We start from the raw sequence: 16,082 nt of genomic DNA, 5'->3' as shown, positions 1-16,082 counted from the left end.
TGTATAATCCCCAGAGCCTAGCACAATGCTTGGCACATGGCACATAATTATAAGTGCTTACCAACTGACTAACAAGCCCTGACATTTTTACTATCTCTACTGTGTATCTTAGATTGGCTGTCATCAAACCTCAATCCAGGTCCTCATCAATTTGCATTGAACTTGCAGCAATAATTTCATAATGGATCTCTAGTTCTTCTCTTCCAAACACTGCTGCTAACCTAATTTTTCTAAACCACATCATTTGCATCATGTCATTTTTGGTAAAAAAAACAATAATGCTTCTGTTGTCTATTATATCTGACCTAAACTGTTCAACTTAGTCTTAAGGACGATGACCATATCATTACCTTCTTTCTAGTTATTCCCCTTTACCAGCTATTTTCCAGTTATTTTCAATCAACTCAAATGGTGTGCTAACTCTCACAAATGATTTACTTATTCCCAAATTGATGTTTTTGTACATATAACTCAACCTCTCTTCAAGTCCCTTCACTTCATCTTTATCATTCTACATCCCTCATTTTCTTCAAAACTAGATTTTCTCATTTCTTTTAGGTTACTGACCCAATCAATTACTCCTCTATTCTATCCTCTAATACTTAATGTTCTTAGTTCATACTGTATTCATTTGTATATCATATTTGCTTTGCAAACAGCCTTTATTCTTCTCATAAAAGTGTATTTTATCATACCCAATAGCAAAAAACATTTTTTAATATTATCCCAATATACATGACACAGTGCTGTGGTATATAAAAAGCCATTAATTTAAATACAATTTGATGATTAATGAAAAACTGATATTCAATTATTCTCATTAAAAACAGAATTTTTTTAGTCTCACTAGTTTGGTATAGGTGTAACATATCTACATATAGCAGGCAATATTTCAGGTATCATTTTTATTAATGTTTTAACCCAAAGATTCTCATTAAAATAGCTTCCAATCCCAAAATAAATTAAATATTATGGCCTAAAATGACAAGTGATTAAAAATAACAACAAAAAACTTCAAGAAGAAATAAAGACTAATCCATAATAGGCCTGTTTCAATTTTGTTTAGAAAAATCAAAAAGCAATTTTTGTCTATCTACTCATGCTTATGAGGCATGATGGTACCAAGTAAAATGCTTCTTGGTTTTGGGAGGTTCAATAACTAATTAGTCTGGGAGCATATAGTTATTTCAAAGGATGAAAAGTGTTCTTATTCTATGCAACTTTATTAAACAGTTTACTATTACCATGGATAATTAGAACACTTCTAAAAAGTATTTTTACTTATAGTATAGTGCCCAATAAGGTGAGTAATCTGTATTATTCTGCAATATGAACAAAATTAGGTCTTTCTGCAGTTCCAGAGAAAAAAATGTAATATAATAATGTATTATTACAACTAGGTAATAGTGTTAAAAATAATGATTTTAAATCATACTGTATTTACCTTGAAATTTTTATGTACAAACTAGGTATATAACATTTCTACTTTGTAACATTCCTGACTAGGAACTAAATTTAAATAATCATTTGGATAGGAAATTTTGCCATATATTTTAAAGTTGCACAAAATATTTCAGTAAGTCATTTTACAATTTGTTTTCTTGGCACCTGAGTAACTTCTGCTTTTTCACCTCTTCTTAGTATTCCAGAAGCCTACATAGGCCCTGCAAGAGATCATTTTGGCAACTACCATGGCAGGTGCACACTCTAACAGTTACTAACCTTAGGAAATTTTGGGCTACTGGTATTCAAACTAGAATTTTGTTTGGATAAAGTATTCTCTAGCATATGTAGGCCCGGATGCACTTTTCAAAGGCAGGTTGTATCTGATACTGGGAATACAGCTGCTATGAAGAAATCTTCCACAGCCCCAGAATAATCCCAAAACGTGAATCTGGGCCAAGAAAAGTTATTTTCAAAGCAACCTGAACCATAAATGCTGTGGAGAATTAGCTTTATGCAAAGGATACAGAGTAGCCTTCAAAGCTTTGATGCTTATTCTCCATAAGATAGAGTGCTTGATAAACCTCAAAATAAGGATTTTTTTACAGTTGGGGTGAGGAACCTGCGGCCTCGAGGCCACATGTAGCCCTCTAGGTTCTCAAGTGCAGCCTTCTGAATGAATCCAACTTCACAGAACAAATTCCCCCTTAAAAGGATTCTTAAAATAACAGAAAGAATAAAAACTATCCATATCACTAAAACATGAAAACTTCACAGTTAATATAATGATTAATTGCCTTATGTATGGTAGGTCCTTAAAAAAATGTCTGTGGATCTGATCAATAGCTCACCTTAACATCTGTGAACTGAGACACAGCAATATCAGGCATGTTTGGATGAAGAGCTGGTAGTACACAATACAAATTGGGAAAGCAGACAAGGGACCCCAGCAGAACTTGTGCTTCTACTCTTGGTGCCTAAGTATCAGATAATCCAGAACATAAAAATGCATTTAACAGTGTTAATATGTATTAAGAAAAAAAACATTTCAAGCCAATGCTGTACTCTAACAAAAAATGGAGAAGTGAATCTGAATTACAAAACACAAAAATTCTAAAGGGTAAAACCATGCCCAAGTATTTAAGATATAATTATAATTTTAACAATCTTAATACAAACATATATCTATTCACCTACACATGTTCAATGATGAATATAGCTGTAGCTAAACAGCCTGATATAAGTGGCAAGAACACCGCAATTAGAGTCAAAAGACTGAGGTTCAAATCTCATACCATTACCATTTAAAAGCCATATGACCTTGGGAAACTCAAGAAATTTTTATGAACTTCAATTTCCTCATTTGTAAAATAGGGATAATAAGAACAAGGATTTTATGAGAATCAAATGAGACCATAGATACAAAATGGTTTACAGAACCCTATAATAAAACAAATAACTGCTATTATTATTACTTTGACCATCATCAGTACCGTTTAAGATAGTATTTTTCCAAAAAAAAATCCCCCCTCTCTGAAATGCTGCATATGTTGTGAGGTTTTAATTTATCTAAGCTTATTTATATAAGCTGTTCTCATGAAAAATGTTTTTACGTATAAAACTTCACACTTTGAACTTCTAGCTGTGTAGTCATCTCATCTCATAATCAAATTCTTAAAATCCCTTTTCTAATCACCAAAACATGACTTGTCACCTCAGTCATTTGTCACTCAATCACTGTTGGTTATCCTCATCAAAACCTCCAGTCCTTCAATTCTTAGGATTCTCTCATCCATCAAGTCTAGTTTCACTCACCTCCCCAACCCAACCCATGGTTGGCTAGTCACTTTAGAGAAGATCTAGCTAGCACCACAGAATTTATTGTCCTTTGGATATTCTGCTGCTCCTCAGATTTTTATCAGTCTCCATTGCTGGATTACTCCAAATATCTAATTTATTCCAACTTCCAGGTAGGTTAGGCCTAGAAAACGTTAGGAAATTGTACCTAATGGAGATGACTACAAATTCATATTACCCAAGAAAAATTGAGCTTTCATACTTGCCAGTATCTCATGCTCACTTCCTTAAAATTTCCCAAGTAATTGTTCTAAAATTTTTCTACTCTTCTTGTGCCTTAAGACCCTCAGCAGATAACCTTGCTTCTTATTTTACAGATGCAAAAGGTACATCCATTTCACCTCCTTTCTATCTCACACTTTATCTTTTCCCATCTTTTCCCTCCTCCTCAGATAAAATGACGTTCCTCCTTCAATATGAAGCTAACTTTTCTACCTGTGATTTTAATCTTATTTCCTCCTCTAGAATCCCACTACAAGAATTATCCTTTATCATGAATCTTTAATTTCTCCTTCCTTACTGCCAACAAATATACTCAAGTTTCTCTACTCTAAAACAATTATACTTTGCTTTTGTCCATTACCAAACTTTTCAAAAAGTACAATATGTACATTTCCCTAGATTTTTTTTACCTTCCACTAATTACCTAACTCCTGAAAATATAGCTTCTATCCCCAATCTTGTTCCTGAAACCATCACTAGTGACAACCTAATATCCAAATTCAATGGGACTTTTTTTCAGTCCTTAATTTTCCTTGTCCTTTTTATGACAATGGGCACCACTGATCATTCCCTCCTTGAAACTTTCTGAACCTTTGGCTTTGTGGGCAATAAACCATCCTGATTCTTCTCCTAACAATTAGTTTTTGTTCTTTCCACACCCTAAATATGAGTATTCCCCAAAATTGTACTTTGGGTCACTTCTTTTTATACTGTCTGCCTTGGTAATATTTTCTATTCCCATAGTTTCATAAGATTTATTTTTATGAAATAAAATCCATCTGTATGACCCTACCCACCACACATTGAGTACCATTGTCACTTCATGTTACAACTAATTCAAAGAATTCCTAATGGTTCATCCATCTTAAACACTAGAATAATATTACTAAAATACTGTTTAAAGACTTATCCCCCTACTCAAAAGCCTTCTAGGGCTCAATACTGTTTATTTACTAAAGTTTAAACTCTTCAGCCTTCTATTTAAGGGCCCTTCACAATCTGGCCCAACCTAGAAATGCAATCCTAAATGCAAACAGTTGTTTTCACATACTTTATATTCTAGACAAACTGGCCTACTCATCACTTCCTGGACACGCCCACCTCTTTCTAGTTTTGGGTCTTAGTTCATGCTGTTTTTGCTACCTTTAAGCAGGTACAGGACTCAGAAATCCAACTCATTTTTTAAAGTCCACTTCAAATTTATTCTCCTCATGAAGCTTTTACATTTTCACAGCCCCTTTCAAAATAATATTTTTAAATGCATAAAATAAAAAATGTAAGATTACAAATGAAACTAATTATATTTAAATAAAGTTATCAAAATATTTTCATCATAAAAATATTTTATCATGAAGTTATCAAAATATTTTTATCATACATTCCTGGTTAAAAAGCGTTAACTTCTTATAATAATAATATCAAAGTGGGCATATGTGATATATATAGCAGTTAATGGCTTACAAAGTGTGTTCCCTGCTCAAGTCTACAATATTAAACATAATGTTCATGGCAGACATGTAATTTTCCATCCTAAAAGAGGATTATAAGAGTTTAGGATCATAGACAATAGAACTATCAAGAACCTTAGGTCAAATAGTTCAATTTTTTAATTTTATATATGAGGAAACTGAAGCCTAGAGATTAAGTGATTTGCCCAAGATCACGAAACTAATAGAGTTAAGAATATTGTAAACATAGAAGGTATAAAAACTGGTCTAAATTTGCATTTAATTCTGCTTTGCTTTTCACTATGGATTGTTTTTGAGGAAAAGGGAAGTCATAATTATAGGATGCCTTATAAAGCTCCTCTTATAAAGCACAGAGTATGACATACAGCTTTTTTCTGTAGCTTATGTACACTATTCAATAGACTTTACTTCTATTTCAATTTACTTCTACTTTTCCACTTCTGTTCTCTCATTTAGAACACATCTATACTTTTTGTGTTGTCTCACCACTGCTTCCTGCCTTCCTTTTCTCCCTAGCTATATCCATTTTTAATTTTCCTCTCTTCACTTTAGCTTCCTTCATCTTTTGCCCTTTAGCGCTCACAATACTGAAACACTATTTAATGGATGCTTCACTGGTCTGTTAATCAGTTACAATTTTTCTTTGAAAGTGAGGTGGCACAGTGGGTAGAGCACCAGCCCTAAAGTCGGGAGGACCTGAGTTCAAATCCAGCCTCTGACCAAACACTTGACACTTACTAGCTGTGTGACCCTGGGCAAGTTACTTACCCCCAACTGCCTTAAAAAAAAAAAAAAAAAAAAAAGAAGAAAAGAAAAAGAAAAGAAAAGAAAGTATGAGCTTCTTTTAAGTTTTCATTCTGAAGGGAAGTGACCTAAACTTTGAGTTCTGGTGAACTCAAGGTGACAAACTTTTTTATTTGTGGATTCCAATTAGTTAAGGTTTATTTAAAATTTGCTGAATTGTAAAGAAAAAAAAACTGAGCACTTACATTAAGAAATGCTGAAGAAGCTACTCTACCAGCTGCTACAATAAAATCCATAATAAGCATTGTGGCACCAGGCAAACCAAGTGAAAAAAACTGAGGGGAGCAGTGCTTGATGATTGTATTAACGATATCCTTAAGAGGAAGAACAGCAAAGAGGAAAATGGTATTACATATACATACATAAATATGTACACACATATTTATTATCAGTTACTCGTTAAAGCTTAAAACTGAATAAGCTGAGAAATACAGAAAGAAAAACAATTTCTATACTTTGTTTTACTAAGTTAGGTCTTTGGAAAACTGACTGAAAAATGAATTTAAATAGTCTTAAACAAGGCTAATTTTAATTTGCCCAAATGAGCAATTCCTGATGTTATATGCTTAGAGGAAAGTAAGCTCAAAAATTATTATTTCAAATGGTCCAGGAAGATTCTACCACTACAGCAAAAAGGAAGACTATTTAGAAGTGGGTATTTGATACAACCAACCACTTTTTCTAAGATTGTGAAGCACAAACTCATTTACTGGTCCCATTTACTTCCAACAATTTTAAGTAATAAATTTAAGTTCTGAAACTCAAAGGAAGTTAGCTACTTTAGAAATCTTAAGTCTTTGCAAAGAGGCCCCATACAAGAAATACAGGTGAAAGCTCTTAACTTGGTAATTAATTCATTCCACTTTCAGGTAGGCAATAAAATTAGCTGTTAAGGTTATTCCCATTGATTTAGTTATTTTACAACAGACTGACTATATCACAAATTGCAATTCTACCTGTACCAGCAATACTGAGTTAACTTATTTTAGAACTTATTATAAAATTAAATTTGAGTTTACAAATTGTTGGACCAGTAGATGAATATGCAATTTTCAAAAAGCATTTTTCTTTCCTTTTTTTTAACAAAAAATCAACCTTTAATATTTAATGCCCACTAAATATATGTATTGCATTGAACAATAAAAATAAAATTTCTGTGAAATGAATCAATGAAAATGAAATCATCTCTAGGGCTAGTTGAAATATTAATTCATCAATGGTAAAGAGAATCAAAGATCAAAGGTAAATGGGTGGGATTTCTAAGAAAGTATACATTTACCTGATCAACATGGAGTAGTCCGCAATGCATTATAGTATAGAAGTGTGTTAAAAAGTCTCTATTTGGTGATACATCTTGTCTTCTTTTCATTGTGTTGCAAATAAGTTTATAGGCATGTAATTTGCCTTGCTTGTATTTATCAGTCAATATAGTTGCCTACAATTAAAAAGTCAATTTTAAATTTCTAAGAAAAATGGAGAAGGGAGCAAAAATAGTTACCTATTTAAGTGTAACTAAATATTTCTATTTTATGAGTGCCTCTAATTCTAACTGCTTTAACTCATACCAATTTCTACATCGCTTTGGCCATACTGTAGAGGCAGTCTCATAAAAAATAACTAGCTAGAAAAAGAAATGTTATAGAAAAAGAACAGTGAAATATATCTACTTATAAGGTTTAAGAGACTTATAATATATTGATCAGCTATTTATTTCAAAAGTAAAAACTTAACCTACCTTGAAAAGCCAAGGAGTAAGGATTCTCAGAGGAGGTATTAAAACTGGTGGAGGGGGTGAGGTCATATTATCAGATGAAATGCCAAGATTATCTCTAATCTGTAATTTTTTAAAAGGGTAAAGAATATAACTATGAAATTTATACAATTCTGTAGTACATTATTAATTTCATAAGCAAAGGATCTTTTGTTTTTTCTCTATGATAAATTCTCCTATCTCACTTTCCCTTCATTTACCTTGGCTAAATTCTGCCAAAGCTCACACAAGTAATCAAACACTTGAGCATGTATTTCAGGATCCATAATAGTGTTAACATCTCCCAAAATGCCTAGCATTCTTCTCCACATCACAGTAGCAACATCTGCATGCCATCCTGTGAGAGTACCTCCTGCCATCACACTGCAACATTCAGACGGGAACTCACTTGTTTCTAGAAGTTAACGCAACAATACTGTAAATAAAACTTCTGTGAATTTTAAGAGGAAAAAACACAAAAAAAGTCAACCATCATGAAAATAAGAAAAATAATGAGCATTGTGATTAGCTGGATCCTGATATACTGACAAATTCTTCATTCAGGGCACTAACTCATCAATTAAATATTTCTGTTAAGTACTGAAAGTATCACCTAAAAAAGGAAACTTACTGGATGTTTTGAGAAACATTATACTCAAATCCTCCTTTGTGATGTGGCAGATTGTAGATAAATTTCTACTTCCAGAAATGATGAAAATTTTAGAAATAATCTAAGAACAGATTTATATAAGTAAGTTTATGTATCATTTTTTACTTTTTCCCATTAACTAAGAGCTACTAACTTAGGCAATCAGTCTCTTTACATGCAGTTCTCTTTACATGTATTAGTCTCTTTACATGTAGAATCTCTCTATTCTGGAATTAACTTAAAATTCTAAAAGCATCAAATGACTACAACTCATTGCAGCAAGTAGGTGGTGATAAAGTGCTGGGCCTGGAATCAGGAAGACATGAATTCATATGCAGCCTCAGACACTAGTTTCATGTGATCCTGGGCAAATCACTTAACTTCTAGTTTGCCTGTTTCATCATAAAAATAGCACAGGGGGTGCAGTTAGGTGGCGCAGTGGATAGAGGACCGGCCCTCATAGCAGTGCACAGCGTCTGGCCCATAGTAAGTGTTTATGTATGTGTTTTTGTGTGTGTGTGTGTGTGTGTGTGTGTGTGTGTGTGTGTGTGTGTGTGTGTGTGTGTGTAGAGATATATGTACATATGTGTTGTGTATATTGGTATAAATAGGTACATGTGTATATGTTAGCTATTATTCTACTCATTTTTGGGGCTAATTTAAAAATATTTAAAAAGAGAAATAATGCACAATTTTAGGTTGTTAATGCATATATCAGTGGTATTTTTGATACAGTTAAGCTTGGAAAAATCTGCAAAAAATATAAAAGCCAGTATAAATTTCTATATGCAGGGTGTCCTAAAACTCTTACTGCAGTTTTAATTGTTAATATCTTAAAGACTACGTAGACTCTTAGAACCAAACTATTTAACAGGCCTGAACATTTTTAAAATTTAGATTGAATGTATTTATAAGGAAATTCCACAACTTTATGTACTGTGAAAGTTATTCTTCCTTATATGTAACTTGAATTACTTCTGGTGTTTACAATTTGAGCCAATGCTCTCTTGTTCTATTTGGTAGAAGTTGATCAATGACTTAAAAATCACTGACCTTGTACTCTTGAAAAATAAAAAACTTTATACTCGTGAAATAGTTATTATCTGGCCATTACATACCACATGGTACATAATTATTCTTATTTTTCCTAAGATGTAGATTCTTTCATTTCCAACATAACACATTTTCCCTACCAAACTTTATTGTTTTTTTTTTCTCCCTGTGTTCTCGGTAAACTTTTTAAATGCTTTGGTCTGGATTGATTACTCAAATAAAACTATCACCAATAATGAGTAATAGGTTGATAAGAAAAAAAGAAAATTCCCTTTAAATCTATATATACAGCACACCTCTACAGTTAACTCTTTGTGGGCTGATGTTCAGAAGGATGCCTTGCCAACTAGCTTAAGGGGCATGCCTGTACAAACTCAGTACGACTACTCTTTTCCTAGTATTTTCTCAAATCACTTAAAATCTTTATAGACTATTCTTCCCAATTACGGAAGTTAGAGGTAATTTTCAAAATGACCCTATGTTTTCATATCACAAGAACATTAAAATAAACAATAGATTCGATGCCGCGATGCACTACTGAAGCACATCTATTCTGCAACTATACCACAGAACTGGAAGAAACATTTAAATAGGAGAATAGATCCTAATGATCATGACAAATCTCAGAACCAAGCTTTAATATCCTTTAAAAGAAAATGACAAATGACTCAAGATTTTTTTTAATTAAAAATTAAAAGACTAAGGAGGAAGTGCACTAAGATTCTGGATAAAACCATAAATTAGCCTCATAGCCCCTCTAAAATCAAAGATTTTAATTCTGTTGACTCATCAACACCTTTATAAAACTAAGAAGAAATACAATAATCTAAGTTTCTCTCTCCACTTGAAGTGAAGCTAAAGAACAGTACAGCAATCAAAGAGTAGATTTTTTAAAAAAGGATAAGCAAGAGGCACAATGAGATCACGAAGAAGACAATTATGTCCTAGGAAACTGAGAGTTAACCAAATGTTAAAAGAGTTAACTGACTGACCAATGCAGGAATTTAATTTGCTTTTATTTTGTTAGTAGAGCAAGTGTATTCCAGGACTACAGTGGTCAGGTTCTATGTTACCTGCAGCAATCTCTTCCTTTGTCAGAATTATCCAATATATTCTCAAAACAATTCTGGTATGCTGACAACAGCATGACTGTCATGAATGTCACGACTAGGGGCAGCTAGGTGGTACCATGGATAGACTACAACGCCTAGTATCAGGAAGACCTAAGTTCAAACCCAGCCTCTGACACTCACTGGGTAATGCTGGGCAAGTCCCTTAACCTCTGTCCACCTCAGTTTCCTCATCAGTAAAATGGGGATAATAACAGCACTTACTTCCCAGCATTGTTGTGGATATCAAATGAGATAATAATTGTAAAGTGCTTAGCATAGTGCCTGGCACACAGTAAGTGCTATGTAATGTTAGCTATTATCATGATGATGATGATGATGATACTCTGTGTACATACTTAACATATTCTGAAAACTATCTATCTTATTTTTAGCAAAAAAAAATTTCCAAGGTAGTCAGGCATTATTCCATTTTGTTATATTGCTATATTCCTCTGGAGTTAGGAAAGACCTGATTTGACCCTAATCTCTGATATTCAGTAGTTATGTGACATTAGGCAAATCATTTAACCTCTATGGTTCTCCATTTCCTCACCTGCAAACTAGAAAAAATTAGATGTGCAATACCTATCTCACAGTGGAGTTGTGAGAACAGTGCTTTAAAAGTTTTAAAGCACTTACAAATGTGAGTTACTTTCTTTCTACAATCACTTAAAAATATAAAACCTGTGGGTAAAATTTGATAACCTGAAGAATTAAAATCAACCAAAGGGGAAATACTATGACTTTGAGTTTTTCCATTCAAAACCAGGTAAATAAGCCAACTTTCTCCTAAAGTCTGCCTATAAAGGAAAGCTATCAAATATTTCTAAATGACCACAAAGTATTAGTAAAAACAACTGTACTATAATTATTTATTACCTGGGTTAATGAATACCAAAGAAAGATAATTTAATATGCATGAAGAATGGAATAAATAATCTCAGGTGTGGAATGGTAATCAACAGGAATTTTTTTGTCTGAAGTTACAGTTTAAAAAAAATGACAAGGCCACTTTTAAAGAGCAAGGAAAATGTTAGAGTAAAATTTAACTTTCCTAAAGATTCCAACACTATTGCACTAACCATAAAATATGTTCTTCAATTCAAAGAACATTATTTTACTAACAACCTCTTAATTCTAATGCAGAGGAAAAAGAAAAATGGAAATTTCCAATTTCCAAATAATTGCCTAGATCATCTGGGGTTTGCAAAACAGAGTGCTGGAGCTTCTCATCCAATTGCAGGTCTTTCTGTTCAATGTGATCTGCACTCAGATTAGCAGGAGATGGTGTCTGTGATCTGGATCCCAGAACAGAATGGATTGGGGAAACACTTTCTGAACCTGTAAATTAAATTTCATAATGTCATTTTAAAAGCACATATTAATTCCCCAGTTGCCAAAAAAAAAGTAACACTTAAAGCACCAGGAAAAAACATTCATTAAGTCATACACAGTGTTCTCATTGGACAAGGAAACAAATGAACGAACAAGCTTTTAAAGCTCTTAACGCCTGCTATAACTTATACAAATGGATGCAAAGTGAAATGAGCAGAACCAGGTGAACATTACACAATAAAAGTAATATTGTTATGAAGATCAATTGTAAATAAATTAGCTATTCTGAGCAATACAATGATCCAACACAATTCTGAAGGACTCATGATGAAAGATGCTATCCATCTTCAAAGAACGAACTGATGGAGTCTGAACACAGATTAAAGCATATTTTTTCTTTATTTTCTTATGGGATTCTTTTGTGTTTTCTTTCACAACATGACTTATATGGAAATGTGTTTTCTATGACTACACACGCATAACCTCTGTCAAATTGCTTGCCTTCTCAACGCAGAGAAAGGGGAGGAAGGGAAGGAGAATTTGGAACTCAAAATTTGAAGCAAAAAATGTTAAAATTGTTTTTACATGCAACTGGGGAAAAAATAAAATGTTTAAACATTTTTTTTAAAAGTGCCTACTATGATTTGCTAAACATAGGGGATACATGGATACCAAAGTAAGGCAGTCCCTGCTTTCAGTAAGATTATATTCTAATAAAGGAACATCATATGTGTAGGACAGTGGCAACCAGAGAAGGCAGTTCTGAACTGGGGGGTTACAGGGACATCATACACATTATCTGATTTATCAGTCAAATAATAACTATGTGAGAAATTCCATTGAATATGATTTATTATTTTTAAAACTAGGTTGGATCAAATTATGTCTCCCATAGGAATGAGGAGAAGCTAGGGTGGATATGAAACCTGGGCTTTGTTTCTAGTACTGCCCTTAGGGTCAAGCAGAAAACTTCTAATCTCTCGGCTATGTGAAAACCCTTTAAACCCTGAAGACAGCTTTCATTGTCTCCTCTAAGCTAAGGAGCAGTACACACAGCACTGGGCCTAGGGTCAGAAAGACCTGAGTTCAAATTTGGCCTGAGAAATTTATTAGATGTATATTCCTTGGCAAGTTCTATCTGCCTCAGTTTCCTCAGCTATGAAATGGGGGTATTAACAGCACCTGTATCTCAGGGTTGTTGTGAGGATCAAATGAGATAACACTTTAAAAAGTGCTTAGCATAATGCCTGGCACATAGCAGGCACTTACAAATGACTGTTTCCTTCTTTCTTTCCTTCTTTCCTTCCTTCTGTCTTCCAGAATCAAGATTGTTCATTGTAATTAATGTTGAGTTCAGTTCCACTGTTTTCAACAGCATTATAGATATTTTATATTTATATATAAAACCTTTGGGTTATTTTACTCTCTTCAATAAAATTATAACCCAAATTCCTCAGGATAATTAATTTCTTTAAAAAAAAAAAGTGTGTATATGTATACATATGCATAGATGCACGTGTGTGTGTATATTTAACAATTCATGAGTAACGTTATTAAATTATAATATATGCAAGTATATATTTACATGAGAAATGTTAACCTATGTAAAGTACATCACTAATCTTAAAGCGCTATGTAAATATTACTATTATTACCAGTAATAGTTGCAACTTCAGCAGAAAATAGCTGTTGGTTAAGACTGCTTGTTTCAGAATCTATGTGCAATGTAGTTAAACTTGCCGCATCAAGTTCTTCTGTACTCTGCTGATGTCCTAAACTTGCATCAACTTCAGTAGAAGATAGTGTCCCAGCATCAACTCCAAAGCCAAAATCTATAAATAGATAAGAATCAAATGTAAATTAATCAACTATAAATTAACAATTCATAGAATAGATCAATGGAAGAGACTAGGTAAGAATTAGAAATAATAATCAGATATAGTAGCCCAGTGTTCAATAAATCTACTTGATTCGATAAACCTCTTCAAATAAACTACTTGGGAAAAGACACCCCTGTTTGACCAGAGCTGCTAGAAAAACTGAAAAGCACCTTAGTCAACTTAAATTGTAAATATAAATATAAAAAGCTTTAGAAGAGAATGAAGTACTTTCAATACCATGAGTAGGACAATTCTTAATCAAAAAAAAAAGATCATAAGAGAAAACTGACAACTTTTACTGCATAAAATTAAATAGTTTCTACATAAAAAAAATCAACACAGCTAGGATAAGAAGGAAAATGGTCAACCAGAAAAAAAAAATCTTTGTATCAAAGGTCTAATAAAAGGAAATTAACACAACTAGATGGCTCCCTGGTAGAGTCAGGAAAAGTTGAGTTCATGTCTGACCTCAGACACTAACTAATTCTGTCACCCTGGGCAACGCACTTAACCTCTATATGCCTCAATCCACTGGAAAAGGAAATAGCAAACCATTCTAGTATCTTTGCCACGAAAACCCTTTACAAGGTCACTTACAGAGAAACATGAATGAACAAATAAATGACAATAACAATCAATTACATAAGATCAAGAGCTGTTCTCTAATTTTTAAAAAATAGTCAAAGGATATCAAAAGTTTTCAAAAGAATTGCAAACTATCAACAATGATACGAAAGACTGTACTAAATCAGTAATCTTTTTTAATTTTTTTAAATTTTACTTCAGACTATGAAAGATGAGAGAGATGACAAAAAAACAAGACAAGGCTGGAGGGGCTGTGGGAAGATAGTCTTATCAATATACTGTTGGTGTAACTGTGATATGGTACAGCTGTCTGGGGAAAAAAACTGAATTGTGTGATACAAGTCACTGAACTGTTGCTAATTTTTGATCCAAAGATTCCACTGCTAGGCAGCTCCTCCAAGGAAGTCAAATACAAGAAGAAGGAAAAAAACCTATATATAACAAAATATTGATAGTACTTTTTTTGCCATAGCCAGAAAAAAAAGGAAACAAAGTCGGTGTCCACTGACTGAATAATGGCTGGACAAATTATGGCATATAAATTAAACAGAATATTGTTGCCCTGCAAAAAGTGATGAAAATAAGGTAGTCAGAGTAACAATGAAAAACATATATGAAATGATATAAACTGAAAGTAAGTAGAACCAGGAAAACAATATACACAGAGTGATCACAATAATGTAAATGAAATGAACGCTGAGTGGAACACTACATAATTATAACTGACCAGTAATGATTTCCAAGAAAAGATGGAAATGTGTTTCCCTCCTTTCTGTGGAAAAGTAGGGACTATTAAGAAAAAATGAAGATGAGGAATTAGAAAAAACAGTGAATGTGAAAATGATGCAACCCTAAGAACCAGGAAAACAAGATACACCATGATTACAATAATGTAAATAAAATAGAACACTAAAACGAAAGAGAAAAATTGTTTAATTGAAATTGACCAATCAACCTCCTAAGAAAAGATGGAAATGCACTTCCCTACTCTTCTCTGGAGAGTATGAGTACATAGTGTTGTGTAGTATCTGATATGTGGCTGATGTGTCTGTTGGTTTTGCGTAACTGTTTTTCTTGGTTCCATGGTAAGGATGACTAGGGAAGGGTTTCTGGGATAAAGGAAGGAGTTCAACCCAAAATAACAATAATAGAAAAACAAAAGGCATCAATAAAACTTGGATTTTTTAATTGAGTGCCTTATTATTAATAAATTAGCATAAAGTTCTTGAAGGCTTGTAATAAATTGCTTTACTGCTTTAAATGTTTTAAAATCCCAAACAGTCATAAGAAGGATGACACATAGTGAGGCAAAACAAAATGTGTCTACAGATTAAGAATAAACTTAAATCTGGTAGAAACCATAGTAGTTTCAAAAATATGCTTATGTTTCTTCTGAAGACAACTACATGACACAGAAAATAGGGATATAAACACTCTATTCCAAACAGAGTTGAGAAGCCTGCAACTTTTAAATAAAGTGGAAAGTAACCATTTAAAGATAATTCTGTGGGAATAATCCAGGTAAAATAAAGAATAAATATGATTGTTAATGGAAGTTTAAGCATAGAATTGATTAATGGACTTAAGTCTAAAGAAAAAATATATTATACACATATTAAGAGGAGGTATGTCCAAATCCCAAGAGCCTTTGGCAAAGACTCATGAAATAAAAATTTATCCAAAGGAGTAAAACTCTTAGAAATTCATGTTAGGGAGCTGCTTTGGGGTGTTTTTTGTCACATATGCAAGCCTGGTTCTCAATGCTTTCATTTTGTTTTATATTCTATATTTGCCAATTGTGTTAGCGCAGAGTGACAGAATAATTTTTGCCTATGATGTTATAAAAAAAAATAACCTTCAAAGTTTTCTACATGATCACTTCTCAATTTTTGCCACTACTACAGAACTTTTTTAGTGTTCCTG

At 32.9% G+C, this 16,082-nt stretch overlaps 1 protein-coding gene across 8 annotated transcripts in view; it reads right to left on the bottom strand.

Annotated features, from left to right (window-relative positions):
• The window catches only part of RALGAPA1 (Ral GTPase activating protein catalytic alpha subunit 1), a 311,896-nt gene that overhangs the window by 172,958 nt on the left and 122,856 nt on the right, over positions 1 to 16,082 (bottom strand). For all 8 annotated transcript variants that reach the window (XM_027847459.1, XM_027847460.1, XM_027847457.1 and 5 more), the window contains 7 exons: positions 13,350 to 13,526; positions 11,548 to 11,700; positions 7,767 to 7,960; positions 7,531 to 7,629; positions 7,075 to 7,230; positions 5,981 to 6,109; positions 2,295 to 2,420 (listed from right to left, as the gene is read on the bottom strand). In XM_027847459.1, coding sequence (XP_027703260.1) covers positions 2,295 to 2,420; positions 5,981 to 6,109; positions 7,075 to 7,230; positions 7,531 to 7,629; positions 7,767 to 7,960; positions 11,548 to 11,700; positions 13,350 to 13,526 — 1,034 coding nt within the window. The remainder of the gene's footprint in view (positions 1 to 2,294; positions 2,421 to 5,980; positions 6,110 to 7,074; positions 7,231 to 7,530; positions 7,630 to 7,766; positions 7,961 to 11,547; positions 11,701 to 13,349; positions 13,527 to 16,082) is intronic.

Source organism: Vombatus ursinus, unplaced genomic scaffold (assembly GCF_900497805.2).
Source record: "Vombatus ursinus unplaced genomic scaffold, bare-nosed wombat genome assembly UNPS02015406.1, whole genome shotgun sequence".
Classification (NCBI taxonomy): Eukaryota; Metazoa; Chordata; class Mammalia; order Diprotodontia; family Vombatidae; genus Vombatus; species Vombatus ursinus.
Note: the sequence above shows the minus strand (reverse complement) of the source record. Positions and strands in the feature narration are given on the sequence as shown.